The 15,984-nt window shown below is 35.5% G+C and overlaps 1 protein-coding gene and 1 long non-coding RNA gene across 3 annotated transcripts in view; one reads left to right on the forward strand and one right to left on the reverse strand.

Annotated features, from left to right (window-relative positions):
• Window positions 1–1,663: 1,663 nt before the first annotated feature.
• ldlrad2 (low density lipoprotein receptor class A domain containing 2) lies at window positions 1,664–14,027 on the forward strand. Of its 2 annotated transcripts, none has more exons than XM_087274289.1 (5): window positions 1,664–1,974; window positions 6,132–6,623; window positions 8,977–9,123; window positions 9,198–9,335; window positions 13,357–14,027. In XM_087274289.1, exons 1-5 carry the CDS (start codon window positions 1,887–1,889, stop codon window positions 13,623–13,625), a joined length of 1,134 nt encoding a protein of 377 aa, XP_087130415.1. In that variant the 5' UTR covers window positions 1,664–1,886; the 3' UTR covers window positions 13,626–14,027. The 2 variants fall into 2 exon arrangements, with proteins under 2 accessions (XP_087130415.1, XP_087130416.1); XM_087274290.1 differs by lacking the exon at window positions 1,664–1,974 and adding an exon at window positions 3,340–4,268.
• LOC147841852 (uncharacterized) overlaps window positions 8,768–15,984 on the reverse strand; it is a 202,938-nt gene continuing 195,721 nt past the window's right edge. The window contains exon 4 of the long non-coding RNA XR_015503014.1: window positions 8,768–9,353. This is a non-coding gene — a long non-coding RNA (uncharacterized LOC147841852). The remainder of the gene's footprint in view (window positions 9,354–15,984) is intronic.

Raw genomic sequence — 15,984 nt, forward strand, 5'->3', positions numbered from 1 at the left:
AAGGTTAAAGAGCTTTTTACTGGACTTTAAACTTCACCTTTGAACTCTGAATAAGAAGCATTTGGAAGTGTCTGGGTCATGTAAAGGTCATCACTGAATTTTGAAGAAAAGTATTTATGCAAACTTGTTGATTATGCAATGGTTGCTGGATCTAGGCTATTTTTGTGTGTTGTAGAAGAGGAATTTCAGTCAAGATGTATTACCTAAATAAAAAACTTTAGCATCATGTGTAGTTTCAGATGTCGTTTCACTTATCTTCCCACTTGGCTAAAGTGAGTGAAACTTCACTCTTTCTAAACCTTTATTTTTAATAAATTTGAAACAATTTAATAAAATCTTTTTTTCACATTGTCATTATGGGCTATTGTGAAAAAGTGGAGCGCTATGAATACTTTCCGGATGCACTGTTAAGTCTACAAAATTACAAAAGTGTTTTACTGAGAAAACATTTTAACCTTTTAGAAATAAAAAAATGTGCCACGATAATCTGTAACTATCAGCATTCTAGATTATTTCAAACCAATTTTCGGTCAAATATTGACAACCTGCTGGTTAATTATTAATAATTTGACCCCTTGCCACAGTATGGACGGCTTTCTCGCTGTTACCAGTTTGTCCGGTAGCTCGACACATACGTCGGTGGACTTGAGACACAGTCAAAGTGGAGTTGACCGTGACAACTGGGTTTGAGTTTGATGAAAAATGGTTCCAGACACCAGGTAAGACAAAAACGAAAACTAAAAAGTAAACAACAGGGTAAGAACATGGTAAAAATCAGGGGGCTTTTCTTTTTCTGTATTGCTTTTAAAAAACTGCAGTTTGGTTTGGTGAAGTAGGTGGGCGGGTCAATCTGTGCTTTTTAAAATGCTATTGGTTGGGTTTAGGGCAGGAGGATGGTGGGAGAATAGATCAGTTGGTCAGTCAATAAATCAGTCAGTCGACATCCACTCTGGATTTGCGTGAGAATAGCAGGCACAAATGGCACTCGCGAGAGAAATTTAAGATCTGAAAAAGCGTACACAGCAGCCTCTGGTGAGCTCACGAAAACAAAAACCGCGTAAAAAAAAGTAGCTCCTGGCACGTATTTTGCTCTCTCCAGACATGTATACAGGGGTACGTAATCAGAATGAGCCTGGGTTCCAAAGACATGTAATGAATTGAATTAACTAAATTGGCCGTAGTGTAAATGTGTGAGTGTGTATGGGTGTTTCCCTGTACTGGGTTGCAGATGGAAGGGCATTCATGATGTAAAACAAGCTGGATAAGTTGACGGTTCATTCCGCTGTGGCGACCCCTGATGAATAAAGGGACTAAGTTGAAGGAAAATAAATGAATAATTAGGCTATATACATCTCATATTTAATCTCAACCATTTAGTTAGTGACTAAAGAAGATAAAATTCTCATTTGTGTTTTAGTGATTATTTATAAATATAAACAATGAATATGTATGTCCACACATTGACTAGTTTTGTAACACCGTCAGGATTTTAGTGCTCTACAAACACTGCACGTCCCAAATGGGAGTGTGCCAGATGTTCCCCCATGGGCTGCTTTAGCTTTGAGGGGGTCCCGCACGGCTCCTCCTTTAGATCCGTGGCATTGGACCAGTTGTCATGGAAATAGTTCAGACGCATAAATTTGACAAAGTGGCTTCAAGGCACAAAAGCTGAGATGATGAACAAGGATTAGCTCGACGCATCTGAGACGCCACAGACAAATATTACCGGCATTTATTTGAGGGGGGATGTTACATGGGCTTTATGTCGTCTTTTTAAATTAAGGGAATGTTTGGTTTTGAAGAGAGCAGACTTTGCGCGATAGAAATGCGACAGAACTATTGCATTTAAGAGTTGGAGAAGTGAGCGGTTTGCTTGGACAGTGGAGATGGCTGCAGCGCGATGCATTCAGCAGCTGTCAGGATGGTTTGTTCTGCTCAGCTTAATGACACGCCAGAGTCACTCCATCGAGACAGGTAGGGTGATGAGTGCTCACTGCGAGAGATTTATCCCGTTATTACCGCGTCGTCTCCGACACTTGTTGCATTGGGTTTCGTCTTGTATTCTTAATTCATTTGTGTGGGTTGGCATTAGAAGTCGCTGGAGATGCGGTGGCATTTGCAGACATTTGGCTTGTCATTTGGCTTGTCTTGCCAAAACTGTAATATAATGAAGTTAATTGAAAGTGGTTTAAAATCATGTTTAATCTTTTATAGAGTAGTTTTTGTTAAAGTTTTGTTCGATTTCATTCAGTTTGTAAACATTTGATTTTCTAAAACTCACATTTCCCATTTAAATCAGTTTTCAGTTATCCGTTTTAATAAAATGAAATCTATTTAATAAACTATATTATATAGCTAATTCTGCAAAATATAGACAATGTTTTATAGGCAATCTTTTTGTAATATATACAGAAAAAGCAATGGAAAAATAGACACAAATCTTCTTTATTTTAGTTTCTTATTATCTGTATGATTTGATTTACTTGATATGCTATTTATATACAGTATCAACTGAATCAAATCATACATATATTTATCATTATTATATATAAATAGTTAAAAAATTATACAGACAATTTCAAAGAGAAAACACACACCGACATATATTTTATTATATTATTTTTTTTTACCACACATTGGTTTTCATATTACATTCCTCTGTTGCTTTCCTATATGTGTATATATATATATATATATATATATATATATATATATATATATATATATATATATATATATATATATATATATATATATACACATAAATACATACAGTAAAGCCAGAATTATTAACCGCCCTGAATTATTACCCCCCCCCCCCCCCATTTATTATTTTCCCCAATTTCTGTTTAGAGTTAATATGTGGATTACGGTGTGGTCTATTTTTAGCCCCCCTGAATTTATAGCCCCATTAATTTTTTCCCCCAATTTTTTTTAACGGAGAGAAGATTTTTTTTAACACATTTCTAAACATAATAGTTTTAATAACACATTTTTGATTGCTGATTTATTTTGTCTTCGCCATGATGACTAATATTTTACTAGATATTTTTCAAGACACTTCTATACAGCTTAAAGTGACATTTAAAGGCTTAACTAGGTTAATTAAGTTAACTAGGCAGGTTTGGGTAATTAGGCAAGTTATTGTATAATGATGGTTTGTTCTGTAGACAATTGAGAAAAATATAACATACATACATACATCTATAGTGATCAGCATATATACGCACATCCTTCATAATCTATTTTTAAAATTCATATTTTTAATAGGAAGTTATACAAAATAATATTTGTGCATATACATTAGATTAGTCAATACAGAAGCCAAATCTGGAGCTTATCTAACAAAATAACTTACGATAAAGGTCCAAAAACTAGTACAGCCAAATTTATATGTTATAGAAAAATATAAAATACAAACTAAAAAAAGGAAAAATCAAGAGAAGCAAAAAATTAAATTTTTTTGTTGTTGAAATTTTGTAGTTTGTAATTTATTTTTGCAATATTTAGCTTGAATTAATTGAATTATCTCTCAATTTCTAAATATGTTTGGTAACTAAAATATTATTTTAATAAATATCTCTGTTTAATAAATATATCTGTTTTGTTTAAATACATTGCCTATATTCACTGACAAAAGGATAAAAATATTCATTTTCAAAATGCAACTCAATTTTGCTGAGTACTATATAAATAATTCTTCCTGGCAAATGACAATATAATTCAACAGTATATAGGAAGATACATTCTTTAAAAAAATTAATAAACAAATGTGGCTAAATATAATTCAGTTAAACTGCAGGGTACGAACCATATATTCCATAAAATTGATTTGATCCTTCATCTGATACAACATGTCGTCATAGATAAGATAAATTCCCCTGGCGTTTGTTATTATCCAGAGAGTTGGCACGCTCTCTGCTGTTTTCCTACAGTTTGCACTTACAGTGGGAACCCGGGTGTGATTGGAGCTTTAATCTGGCCAATTAAAACATTTATAGGGAACTGACTATTCTGTTGCTCATTTTTGTGGAAACTCAGTTGAGGACGCATGGTTACGGAATATTTTGAGGGATTAGTCCTTTTCCTCCAATAGAAGGTTTGTCTGGACATTCCTGGCAGTGAGACATCACGGATCTACTGGTTGCTCTTGGTAACAAAGCTAATAAACCAAGGAGAGGTTGTAAATCTTCCTATTATTTGGTTCGGACCCCAGATGGGGGATGCAACACCAGATCCTGCTTGCGGTCTTTCTGGATTAGAACTGGGTTTGTTCTGTTTTCTCTCTACCCCTGTGGCCTGTGCTCTTTGTTTCATTCTTCACAATTTCTGCCTTCTGGCCTGTAGTTTGGATTTAAAAGACTCTTAATATCCCATAATATTATGGTCATGACTGCACTGATACTACTGGATGAGGTTAAACTAAAATAATTTGCTTTGTAGTTGAATATAATTTGTTTAGTAAATTATGAACACAGACACTGTTATTGAACTGAACTGAATCAACATTGCACAAACAGAGGCTTAATTAAGGCACTTAACTCTTAAATCTTTTTCAGAGCTGCTTTCTGCCGAACTTTAAATCTGTCTTGTGTTATGAAGATTTAAGTTACTTTGCTGTTACTGTTACTGTCCATGACATTTTTTCATTTCACAAAATGTTTTTCAGATCATTAATTTTTACAATGAATATCAGATTCTTAAAGAATTATTCACTGACCGATTCTTTGTGGAAGAAAAACAGTTTATCTATGGGATCATGACATAGAGGTTTTTTCTGAAACCTTAATTTTTCTGAAAATATTGAGCATTCATTTAAAAGGCTACATTTATCTCCATGGAGGAAAAATGTACAGTGTCATAAGATAATAATAATAAAATGTTATAATAATATTTAAATATGTTACAGATATCTTTACCAACATCAGTCGTCACAACTAGCAAAATATCCTCCATTTTGTTTTATTTACATACTCTTTTATTAATTAAATCTATTTTTTCCAGATTCAACAGTAAATGCTTACAATATTGTTTATTTGGTTATTAGTCTTGGTGACATTGTGGCTCAGAGGTTGGCACTGTTGCCTCACAGCAATAAGGTTTGCATGTTCTCCCCGTGTTGGCGTGGGTTTCCTCTGGGTGCTCTGGTTTCCCCCACAGTCCAAAGACATGCACTATAGGTGAATTGGAATAAACTAAATAGTTTGTAGTGTATGAGTGTGTAAGGGTGTTTTCCAGTACTGGGTTGCAGCTGGGAGAAACATATGTTGGATATGTAGGCGGTTAATTCTGCTGTGGCGACTCCTGATGAATAAAGGGACTAAGCCCAAAGAAAATGAATAAATAAATATTTTACAGATTTCTTTTACCAACATCAGTGATCTAGAAAATCTAGAAAAATTCATCCAGTTACATTTATTTCTATGCTCTTTTATGAAATTAATCTATTATTTTTTACATGCCACAGTAAATGCTTATAAGATTTTTTGTTTGATTATTAGTCTTGCAATAGACAGAAAAGGAAATCAGTGAGTATTAATATTTGCTCCATACATAGGCCTGAAAACCTGAAAAATTGTCAAAACTAACTAAATAAATGCATTTGAAGTCTTGTCAACATCATTAAAGCCTAGTAACACTGCATTATTTTTTCCTTCTTAAATGGCATTGGGATTAAATATTGCCATTTACTTGCGTGAAACATTTAAAAAAATATTTTGGGTGTTATGAAAAGAAATTAGGAAGAAATCAACAACAACAAAAACAACAACAACAAAAAGAGAAATAAATTGAGTCTGTTAATTGAGTTTGAATAACATATTAGCTGACGTTAAGACTATATATCACAGTATTACATGATAACTGGTAAATTAAGTCAGTTTGCAATTATACAGCCGTATAATACATATGTAATTTACTAGGACTTAAGCTGCTTAAGAATGAACTTAATTTGAACTCAAGAATGTTAAGCTGCTTTGACACAATTTACATTGTAAAAGTGCTATAGAAATAAACATATATTGAATTGAATATATAAATTATGTGTACTTTGTATGTATTCTTTTCTTTTTGTTTTGATCTGTATTCCCACTTCTTATTAAAATCTATCTGATTCTCAATTCTCCCAACAGTGAATGTGGTGGACTTTTGTGGACAGACAATACAGGGGGACGGCATGATCGTAAAGTCCCACCAGGAGTCCCGCAAATACTACTTTGTCTCAATGGGAACAGATTGCCACCTCACCATGCAGTCCGCGACCCCCCGAGACAAGGTGCAGTTCTACTTCCGCTTCTTCCTGGTCTACAGCCTGCTGAGGGTGTCTCCACACAGCCCCGCTCCACTCCCAGAATCACCCAAGGGGTCGTCTGCATCTGGCCTGACCCGGCCTGACCTGGAGCCCACCACTGAAGAGGGGCCCGAAGACCCCTGCCATGCTGGATCTTATATCCAGTTTTATGATGGGAGGGATAGGTCTGCGCCCCTGATCGGACCGCCGCTCTGTGGGAAGAGTCCTCCTCGACCGGTCTTGTCCACAGGCAAATTTCTCACTCTCCGACTGGTGACGCGAGGAACTCAGCCAAGGGTGGACTTTGTTGGAGACTTCACTTCATTCAGGCTGGGTTAGAATGTGTTTACATCCACTTCTCACTCGATTTCTCCTCAAACTTAGTGCACGCAAATTAGAAAATTCCATTCATTGATATCATTTTAATGATGTGTGAGCTAGTACAGTGGCTTAGTGGTTAGCACAACAGCAAGAAGTTTGCTGGTTTGAGTCCCAGCTTTGCCAGTAGGCCCCATGTTTGCGTGGGTTTCCTCCGGGTGCTTCGGTTTCCCCCACAGACCAAAGACATGCACTATAGGTGAATTGGAAGAACTAAATTGGCCGTAGTGTGTGAATTCGAGAGTGTATGGGTGTACTAGGTTGTGGCTGGAAGGGCATCCGCTGAGTAAAACATATGCCGTAATAGTTGGTGGTTCATTCCGCTGTAGCAACCCCTAATAAATAAGGGACTAAGCTGAAGGTAAATGCATGAATGAATGAGTGATGTGTAAAAAAAAAAAAAAAGAAAGACCTATTGTGGACTTGTGAATTTGTTTTAAAATATTTATTATTTATTAGATTTTTTTAAAGTTAAACAAACAAGAGTAAAAGAGAAAACAATAGTATATAAAAAAAAAAAAAAAAAATATATATATATATATATATATATATATATATATATATATATATATATATATATATATATATATATATATTTGAAGTCAGAATTATTAGCCCCCCTTTGAATTTTTTTCTTTTTTAAATATTTTTCAAATTATGTTTAACAGAGCAAAGAAATTTTCACAGTTTGTCTGATACTATTTTTTCTGGAGAATTTGTTTTATTTCAGCTAGAATAAAAGCAGTTTTTAATTTTTTAAACACCATTTTAAAGTCAAAATTATTAGCCCCTTTAAGCTATATTTTTTCAGATCTACAAAACAAACCATCATTATACAATAACTTGCCTAATTACCCCAACCTGCTTAGTTAACTAAAATTAACCAAGTTAAGTATTTGAATGTCACTTTAAGCTGTATAGAAGTGTCTTGAAAAATATCTAGTAAAATATTATTTACTGTCATCATGGCAAAAACAAAATAAATCAGTTATTATAAATGAGTTATTAAAACTATTATGTTTAGAAATGTGTTGAAAAAATCTTCTCCCCATTAAACAGAAATTGGGGAAAAGTAAACGGGGCTAATAATTCAGGGGGGCTAAAATAGACCACACTGTAACCCACATATTACACAACAAACAATGAACGATGTGCATTAATTTATACAAATGAAGCATATAAACAGCTCAGTACTAAAAGTTGAGGTTGACAGCATTTTAATAAAATAAAAAAGAAACATTTTAAAGAAAGAGAGATAAGGGGAAATATATTAAAGTGCAGTGTAAGCAGCAATTAGTGGACTTTACTTTAAAAAAGTGAGTAAACTCATTGCCTTATAAATATTAAGTAGGGTGCACTCAGGCCAACTGGGACCCTTTTTGTCATTGAGATGACCAAGGAAAAGTGTCTCGAATTGAGCTGAATTCAACCTCAACTAAAAACGTGCATAATTTAGAAAATGAAGTTAGGTCAACTTAACAGTTCTAAGTTAAAATGTCTTTACTCATTTTTTAAGTAACCATTTGGTTTTTAAAGGGTAAAATGCCACATTAGTAATTTACATTTAGCGACATTAATGCAGGAGGATCTCCCATTTTTCATTCATTCATTCATTCATTTATTTACTTCCTTTTTGGCTTAGTCCCATCACTGGGAAACATCCACAAACACAATTTCAGCTTACATAATTCACCTATAGCGCATGTCTTTGGACTGTGGTGGAAACCGGAGCGAACATGGGGAGAACATGCAAACTTCACACAGAAATGCCAACTGATTTGAGGCTCGAACCAGCGATCTTCTTTTGCTGTGAGGTGATTGAAGGGTGCAGTTCACCCAAATATGAAAATATATTGACTATTTACGGAATCTAATGGTTCCAAACCTTTGAGTTTCGTGTTTTTTAATATAACGAACAATGCAATAAAACTGTGGGATATTTTTAATAAAAGCTGAAATATACATCCATATTAGGAAAAACAAATACTATGGTAGTCTATTGTTACAAGCTTATTCAAAAAAAATCTTCTTTTGTGCTGAACAGAAGAAGTAAACTAAAGGGACAAGTGAAGGGTGAGTAAATAATGACACAATAATCAATTTAGGGTGAACTATTCCTTTAAAGTTAAATAGCATATAAAAAATACAAACTTGTACATTTTGAAAGAGTATTGCCTCAGTGCAGCTTTTGCACCTTTATTTCTGAGATTGTAGTGAAGTAATCACAATGTAGTACTACCGTATACTTCTTAAAACAATTACAGTTAAAAAATAGATGATTGCTAATACACTCAATTATTTGTCTTCAGGTTTTAACCAATCAGAGTGCAGCGGTGAGCCCTACTTCAACTGCCGCAATGGGAAGTGTATCCCCAAGAGTCTGGTTTGTGCAGACGATAAAGGCATCGACAACTGTGGGGACGGCAGTGACTTAATAGATTACCCTGGTTGCAATGGTACAGTATTGATTTTAAACAGACATTTTCACCTGGAGTTAGTTTCGGAATCATCTTGTTTTTGTGTATTTCAGCTCCTCAGTCTACACCCAATCCTCCACAGCGCCATGCTACCCAACCGGCACCAATGCTGAATGTTCCCACTCTGACAGTGTCCACTTTAAAGAACTGCGCCACTCCAAAAGCCATTCCTGACCCAGACTCTGTGACCGGTAAGCTCTCCAATGATGCTGGAAAAATATAAAATGGTTATTTTTATTTTGATGAATATGCCTAACTTGATGAATATGCCTAAACAACTCAAATGACGCCATTTCGAACAAAATCCAGTTAAAATAAAGTTTTTTTTAGTTAGGTTTGGGAGTTTGTCATGGACAAACAGCAGTTCAAAGGTGTTTAGGACCAAAACGAACTCCCCCAGAAAGATTTGTGACCACTATGCAATCGATGGGTGTGTCATGGAGCTCCGCCTTCTTCAACATGCTTCATACACTGCAAAAAATGCTTACTTCGATTTTTTGTCTTGTTTCTAGTCCAAATCTCTAAAATGTCTTAAATCAAGAAGCATTTTCAAGACAAGCAAAACATATTGTCTTGTTTTAAGAAATAATATGCCAAAATGAAGCGAGTTTTCCCTTAAATCAAGCTAAATAATCTGCCAATGGGGTAAGCAAAGTAATCTTATCCCAAATCGAAAAACAAGATTATTTTGCTTACCCCATTGGAAAAAAATGTTTATATTAAAAAATGATATCCAAAAAAGTTTTAAAAAGTTAAACTTAATAAAGTTTTTATTAGTTGTGGGCAATGTTAATTTCTTAGTTAATGCCTAATAATGCATTAAAATCGCCACACTGCAAAAAATCCTTTTCTTACTTAGATTTTTTGTCTTGTTTCTAGTCCAAATATCTAAAAATTTGTCTAAAAACAAGCAAAATAATCTGTCAATGGGGTAAGCAAACTAATTTTACGTCAAAAGAAAAAACAAGATTAATTTGCTTACCCCATTGACAGATTATGTTGCTTGTTTTAAGGAAAAACTCACTTAATATTGGCATATTGTTTCTCAAAACAAGACAATATGTTTTGTTTATCTATAAAATGCTTCTTGATATAAGAAATTTTAGATATTTAGACTAGAAACAAGACAAAAATCTAAGCAAGAAAAGCATTTTTTGCAGTGCAACAGCTAACTTCAAAAACTAGCTAATTTGCTAAGGTTATTGTCTGTTAAATATTTAGCGATGTTCAGTAAATCAGTTTTACATGGTTGTTGGTTAAAACTCACTATCATGACTGTGCAACCTTTCATTAGTGGATATTTTGACCTCAGAAGTAAGTTTAGATTGATACAAAACTTGGGAAGATGAAGGTGGTTCAAGGCACAAAAAATCCCACCAAATATAATGACCACAGCTCAGAACGCCGGCTCTTTTTGAGTGTCCATAAATTTAGTTTTATTGCAGTATAATGGTGAACTCTGAAAGGCTAAGGACACAAAGTTAATTGAGGAGCACATAAACGTTCATTGCAAACAGTGAGCTGTAAATCAGCTGCTCGTTGTAACTTCTTAAGGGTACAAGTGCACTGAGTAGCCACTACTCACATCTGTGCATCTGAATAAGCTGTCATTTATCTCCATCCAAACTGCTTTAGAAGTCCACAGGTGTTCAAACAATGGAGCAGATCTCACAAAGAGAGCTTTAGTTAACGGGAACTTGTGCATCTTATCTTTTACTGTATAAAAAATTTCCAATTGCATTTTAATTTCACCAAATTAAAAACATTCCACTAAGTCTAAAACTAAAATATTTAAAATGATTTTCAGCGAATTAATGCCGTAAAAAAAAATATTGATGAAAAAAATAATAAACACATAAAAAATAATAAACACTAACATAAAAAGTACTAAATTATAAATATAGTACAGTATAAATAAAACAGTATAAATATAAAAATCACAAAAAACAACAACATAACTACTCAAATAGAACTTAAAAAATTAAAAATAAAAGCTGATTCAGAAGGTGTCACAGTGATGCAGTGGGTAGCACGATTGTATCACAGCAAAAAGGTTGCTGGTTCGAGCCTCGCCTGGGTCAGTTGGCGTTTCTATGTGGACTTTGCATGTTCTCCCCATGTTGGTGTGGGTTTTCTTCGTGCGCTCTGGTTTCCCCAAGTCCAAGAAATGCGCTATGGTGAATTGGGTGAGCTAAAATTGTTCATAGTATATGTGTGTGAATGAGTGTGTATGGATGTTCCCCAATGATGGGCTGCAGCTGGTAGGGCATCCGCTGCGTAAAACATATCCTGGAAAAATTGGCGGTTCATTCCGCTGTGGCAACCCCTGAATTTGGGACTAAGCTAAAAAAAAGAAAATTAATGAATTAATGAAATGCAAGATTTCCAGAACAATGTGTGTCTTACACTCAAAAAATGATGTTTGCTGTTTGTTCAAACTATTTTTTAAATGAGCTTGAGGTTTTTTTTTTGTCAAATAAACTTAAATTTGTAAAAAAAACAATATGTTAATTTTTTTCATGTTGTCTCAAAACAATTCGATTGTGTTGAACCCAGAATTGTTTACTGCATATAATAATGCTGCTGACTTAAAGGGTCAAGGAATCCTCAAATACTTTTTTATTTTAACAGATTTGTGTGTGTGTTGAGCATCATAACACAACATTAGCATCTGTCAGCTTTACTTGTGGATAAAACGGAGGAATTTTGAGCTTTTGTCAGCTAATTTCATCTAAAATCATTATGAGGGTGGGATCAAAATCTGTGATGTAGCGCTATCTGCCTATCCAGTGATGACATGTCGGTTTGTTATTATTATTTATAGCTGAGTTTTCTTATCCTATGAGAAGACCTTGCTTCTTAATTATTTATGACGGCACATGCTTTTTGACAGACCTGCCAAGCTGTGAGATGGCGCAAAGCACTCAGTACTCAGTTGGTTGTGAAGGGTTGTATGTGTTATTTCAATGATCCAAGGGCTTTGTTGCATGACTTTCCCCAAGCTGTTTGTTTGTAGCAAGCGTTTTTGACGGGAGAGCTGAACGAGAATTGGAGAATGGCGGACTCTGTCTTTTATCAGTTGAGTTTGTTACCATTCAGACACATCGCCATGCTGCAGTGTTCACCCATAATTAAAATACTTCAGATTACCAGCAGGGCTAATGATTGTACTAGATAGGGAAAGAGACCAGCTGTACTGCTATCCACTGCATTCAGACTCTGGATTTAGATCCGGCGTCTGCATTTAGACCATAGACTATAAAAGAAATAGATGTAGTATCCGTGACGTCACCCACAGGTTTCTAAAGAGCGCAACTGAAGCTACAAGTAGGCGTGGCCAACCGTCACCATTTTTTATGTGGCATCACACCGACCGGGGATGATCAAACAAGGTAAAAGTGGTGGAGTGTCAGTGGAGCTGCAGATGCCTCCATATTGGTTAGACCGGCTTTTCTTTGGGAGAAATGCTTAATACGTCAATACCTGCGACTCGTTTGTGTTCTGACCACATGTGCTTGGTTATATGCTATATCAATAAAGTGTTTAGACTTTTAAAAACACCACTGTAATACACCGAGCTACTAAACTTTGTTCTTATGATGTTTTTCTACAGGAGGTAAACAAATTACTTCCAAACACTTCGAATATAGTCTGTTAGTAAATGCAAGGCTATTGATGAAATCCATTATAACACTGTATCACAACATTTCAAATGACTGTTTTATAGCATACAGCTAATCAATCTGTCAGATTCTGAAGTGCATTACAGGTCTAAAGGAAAATATAAATGATAAATGATCTGAAATAAAACTAATATATGTAAAGAGATGGTTTAAGTGTATAATTTCATTCACCTGGGAAATAGAGGCAACTTGAATGGCTTGTAAGCTCAATTAAGTGCACACAGCAAGCCATATCATCTGATAATTGTACGAAATAATTCCAAAGAGCAACTGACAGTGTAAAAGCACATAAAACAAAATAAAAATATAATATATATGCCGAGTTCAGCAGCTAATCAGCCGGAATCAGCTGAGGTGACATGATAGTGACCAGTGAGACCTAGCTGTCACTCAATAAAAATTCAGTGGGTTGTTCATGACCCTTCAAATCAAATCCATTCATGGCTTACTGTTTGTAAAACATGCATCATTAATGTTTGATGAGTACGTGACTAGGTCCTGTAATTGTTGGAATTGTTTTCTGCTGCAGACTCTCAGTCGTCCATGTCTCTGCTGGCGCTGTATGTGGTTCTGGGGGTGACGGCGGCTGGCGTTCTGCTCTGCTGGTGCTGCTGGGCTCCTGGATGGTTCCTGTGGCGCGTCAGTGTGTTTCGCTTCATGCCTTGCTGTAACTCCTGCTGTGCCTCCTGCCAGTTCTGTGGGCGGAGCTGCTCGCAGAACAAAGACCACCGATTGGCTAAAGTCACACCTGAAGGAGCCGCAACACCTGTGTCTTCTACCACCACCGTGGCTGTGTAAAAACAGCACAGATGCTGAAAAAGATTCAGAACTTGAGGACTATTTTTGAAAGTGGTGTTATAGCAGAAATATAGCATAATTATTTTTACATGTATTATTATTTTTTTGCTTGTATTCTATGAGCAATTGGTGGATAGATTTTCACCGATGTTGTTTTGTTTTTCCAAATTTTTGAAGGTAATATAAATTGTCTGTATTTGTTGTGTGTATTTCATACAGGATTTATAAAAACTCATTAGCTGGCATTGCTAGTTTTTAATCAGTTTGGCGAAGTGAGTAATATTTTCCACTCTGTAATACCTCAGTGGGATACTGCTAACAATATAGGACAATCCAGCTACAGAGGACTGGACAAATGATGTATTATTAAAACTGTATAATAAAATCCTCATGATGCTTTTACAGCTGCATTTTTATTTGGCTGCAAGGTACTGTTCGCTGTACTCAGGGTTGCCAGGTTTTCACAACAAAACTACCCCCATGGTTTATCAAAACTCGTTTGATTTCTTTGAAGTTCAAAATATGCAACATAGGCTCATTTTGAAAATGTAGCCCTATACACGTTTCTGGAGATCACGAATTATGTAGCCAGAGGTATGCATGACTGCATTAAACTTTTTAAATGAAAGCTACGGGGTAGTATGACGCCGTTCTTTTTAGAACTTATCAGCTGACTGTTTACCTCCGTATGGACAGCTTTCTTGCTGTAACCAGTTTGTCCCGTTAGCTCGCCATGTACGTCGGCGGACTTGAAACGCAGAGAGGAGTTGACCACAATGACGAGTCCGGTGAAGAATGGTTCCCGAGAGCAGGTAAGACAAAAACAGAATCCAAAATAATAAAATAAACAAGTAAATAACAGGGTGAGAATGTGGTAAAACATAATAAAAATCAGACAAGGGCTTTTCTTTTTTTGGTTTGCTTTTGAAAATTGTTGGTTGGGTTTAGGAAAGTGAGTGAGCAGGTCAATCAATAAAATTGGTTGGGTTTAGCGAAGGAGGAGGGTAGGTCAGTTGATTGGTCAGTCAGTTAGTCATTCAGTCAGTCAAACAGTCGACAGCAGCCTCTGGTGGGTTTACGCAAGAACAGGAGGCACGAATGGCACTCGTGAGAGAAATTTGAGATCTCAAAAAGCGGACACAGCGGCCTCTCATGGATTCGAAAAAAACAAAAACTGCAAAAAAAAAAAAAAAACATACCCCCTGGGACGTATTTCACGGTCTTCAGAAATGCATATAGAGGTACGTTTTCATAATGAGCCTGGATTGAAAATATGCCACTTTTATTTTGTAAAATACATATTTTAGATCATACATGATGAACTGTTTCTTTGAAAAAATACTGTATATTAGTCATTATAAAGATTCTGCTATCATAAAAAATATTTTCTTAAATTTGAGAAACTGAGAAACATGGTCTCTTGTGTGACTGTCCTATTCTGCCCAGTTATAAATGTAGTGAAATTTCTGGCATAAAACTCTATGATTGTGCAGGCTGATAGGTCACCTAATCTGCTCTTGCGTCATTAACTACATGGCATAAGAGACCGGTTGCTATCACTTCGGCAGCCAATAGGCTTGCTCCTCATCAGTTTAAATGCTTCAAGTCATTCTACGCAGTTTAAGCTGCAGCGCATTTTCAGAGACCCTCCTCCACCCCAGCTCCACCTGTGTCTAGATTTGCTATGGGGGTTACATAGATATTATGTGTGCAGCATGTTATATGCTCAGATGGCATGTCTGTGTATATACTGGGAGTAGCAGGTCTCGGTACTTGCTCTGCCATAATAATCAAAGCAGCAGCAGCGTAGCAGATCTATTCCACCAAGACCAAATACATCAACATTGCCATATACATATTCATTACCATAATAAATCCTGAAAGTGTTCATGACAGAAATGGATTAATCAAATGCAGAACAACTCTGGCGGATGTGAATTGACTTTTTTAATAATAATTGTCATTATCCTATAGCACAGTTTTTTAATTATTGATTTAATATTAATTTAGTATAATCAAATATTTCAACCCAACCATGTCTTACATGTTTATATCAGGTTTATATCTTCTAAACAGGAATTTTGTTTTGGTGGACACTAGCTTATAGATATTCTAAAAACTAACAATACTGATATGAACATATCAGAAAAAACATTATTTTAATTTCATGGGACCTTTAAGTGTACATCACTGTAGCCTTTTATTCCTGTCAAAGGGTTAACGACTTGATAGAGACTTTAGATACCAACTACACTGTAAATAGTCAACTCCAGTCATTAAAAAGCTATTTTCAAGCATGTTTCAGATTCTCCCAGTGAGCGTTTGCAGAAGAGAGAGAAGGTTTGGCAAACGCCTCTGT

The sequence above is a fragment of the Danio rerio genome, chromosome 11 (assembly GCF_052040795.2).
Source record: "Danio rerio strain M-AB ecotype USA chromosome 11, GRCz13ab, whole genome shotgun sequence".
NCBI classification, from domain to species: domain Eukaryota; kingdom Metazoa; phylum Chordata; class Actinopteri; order Cypriniformes; family Danionidae; genus Danio; species Danio rerio.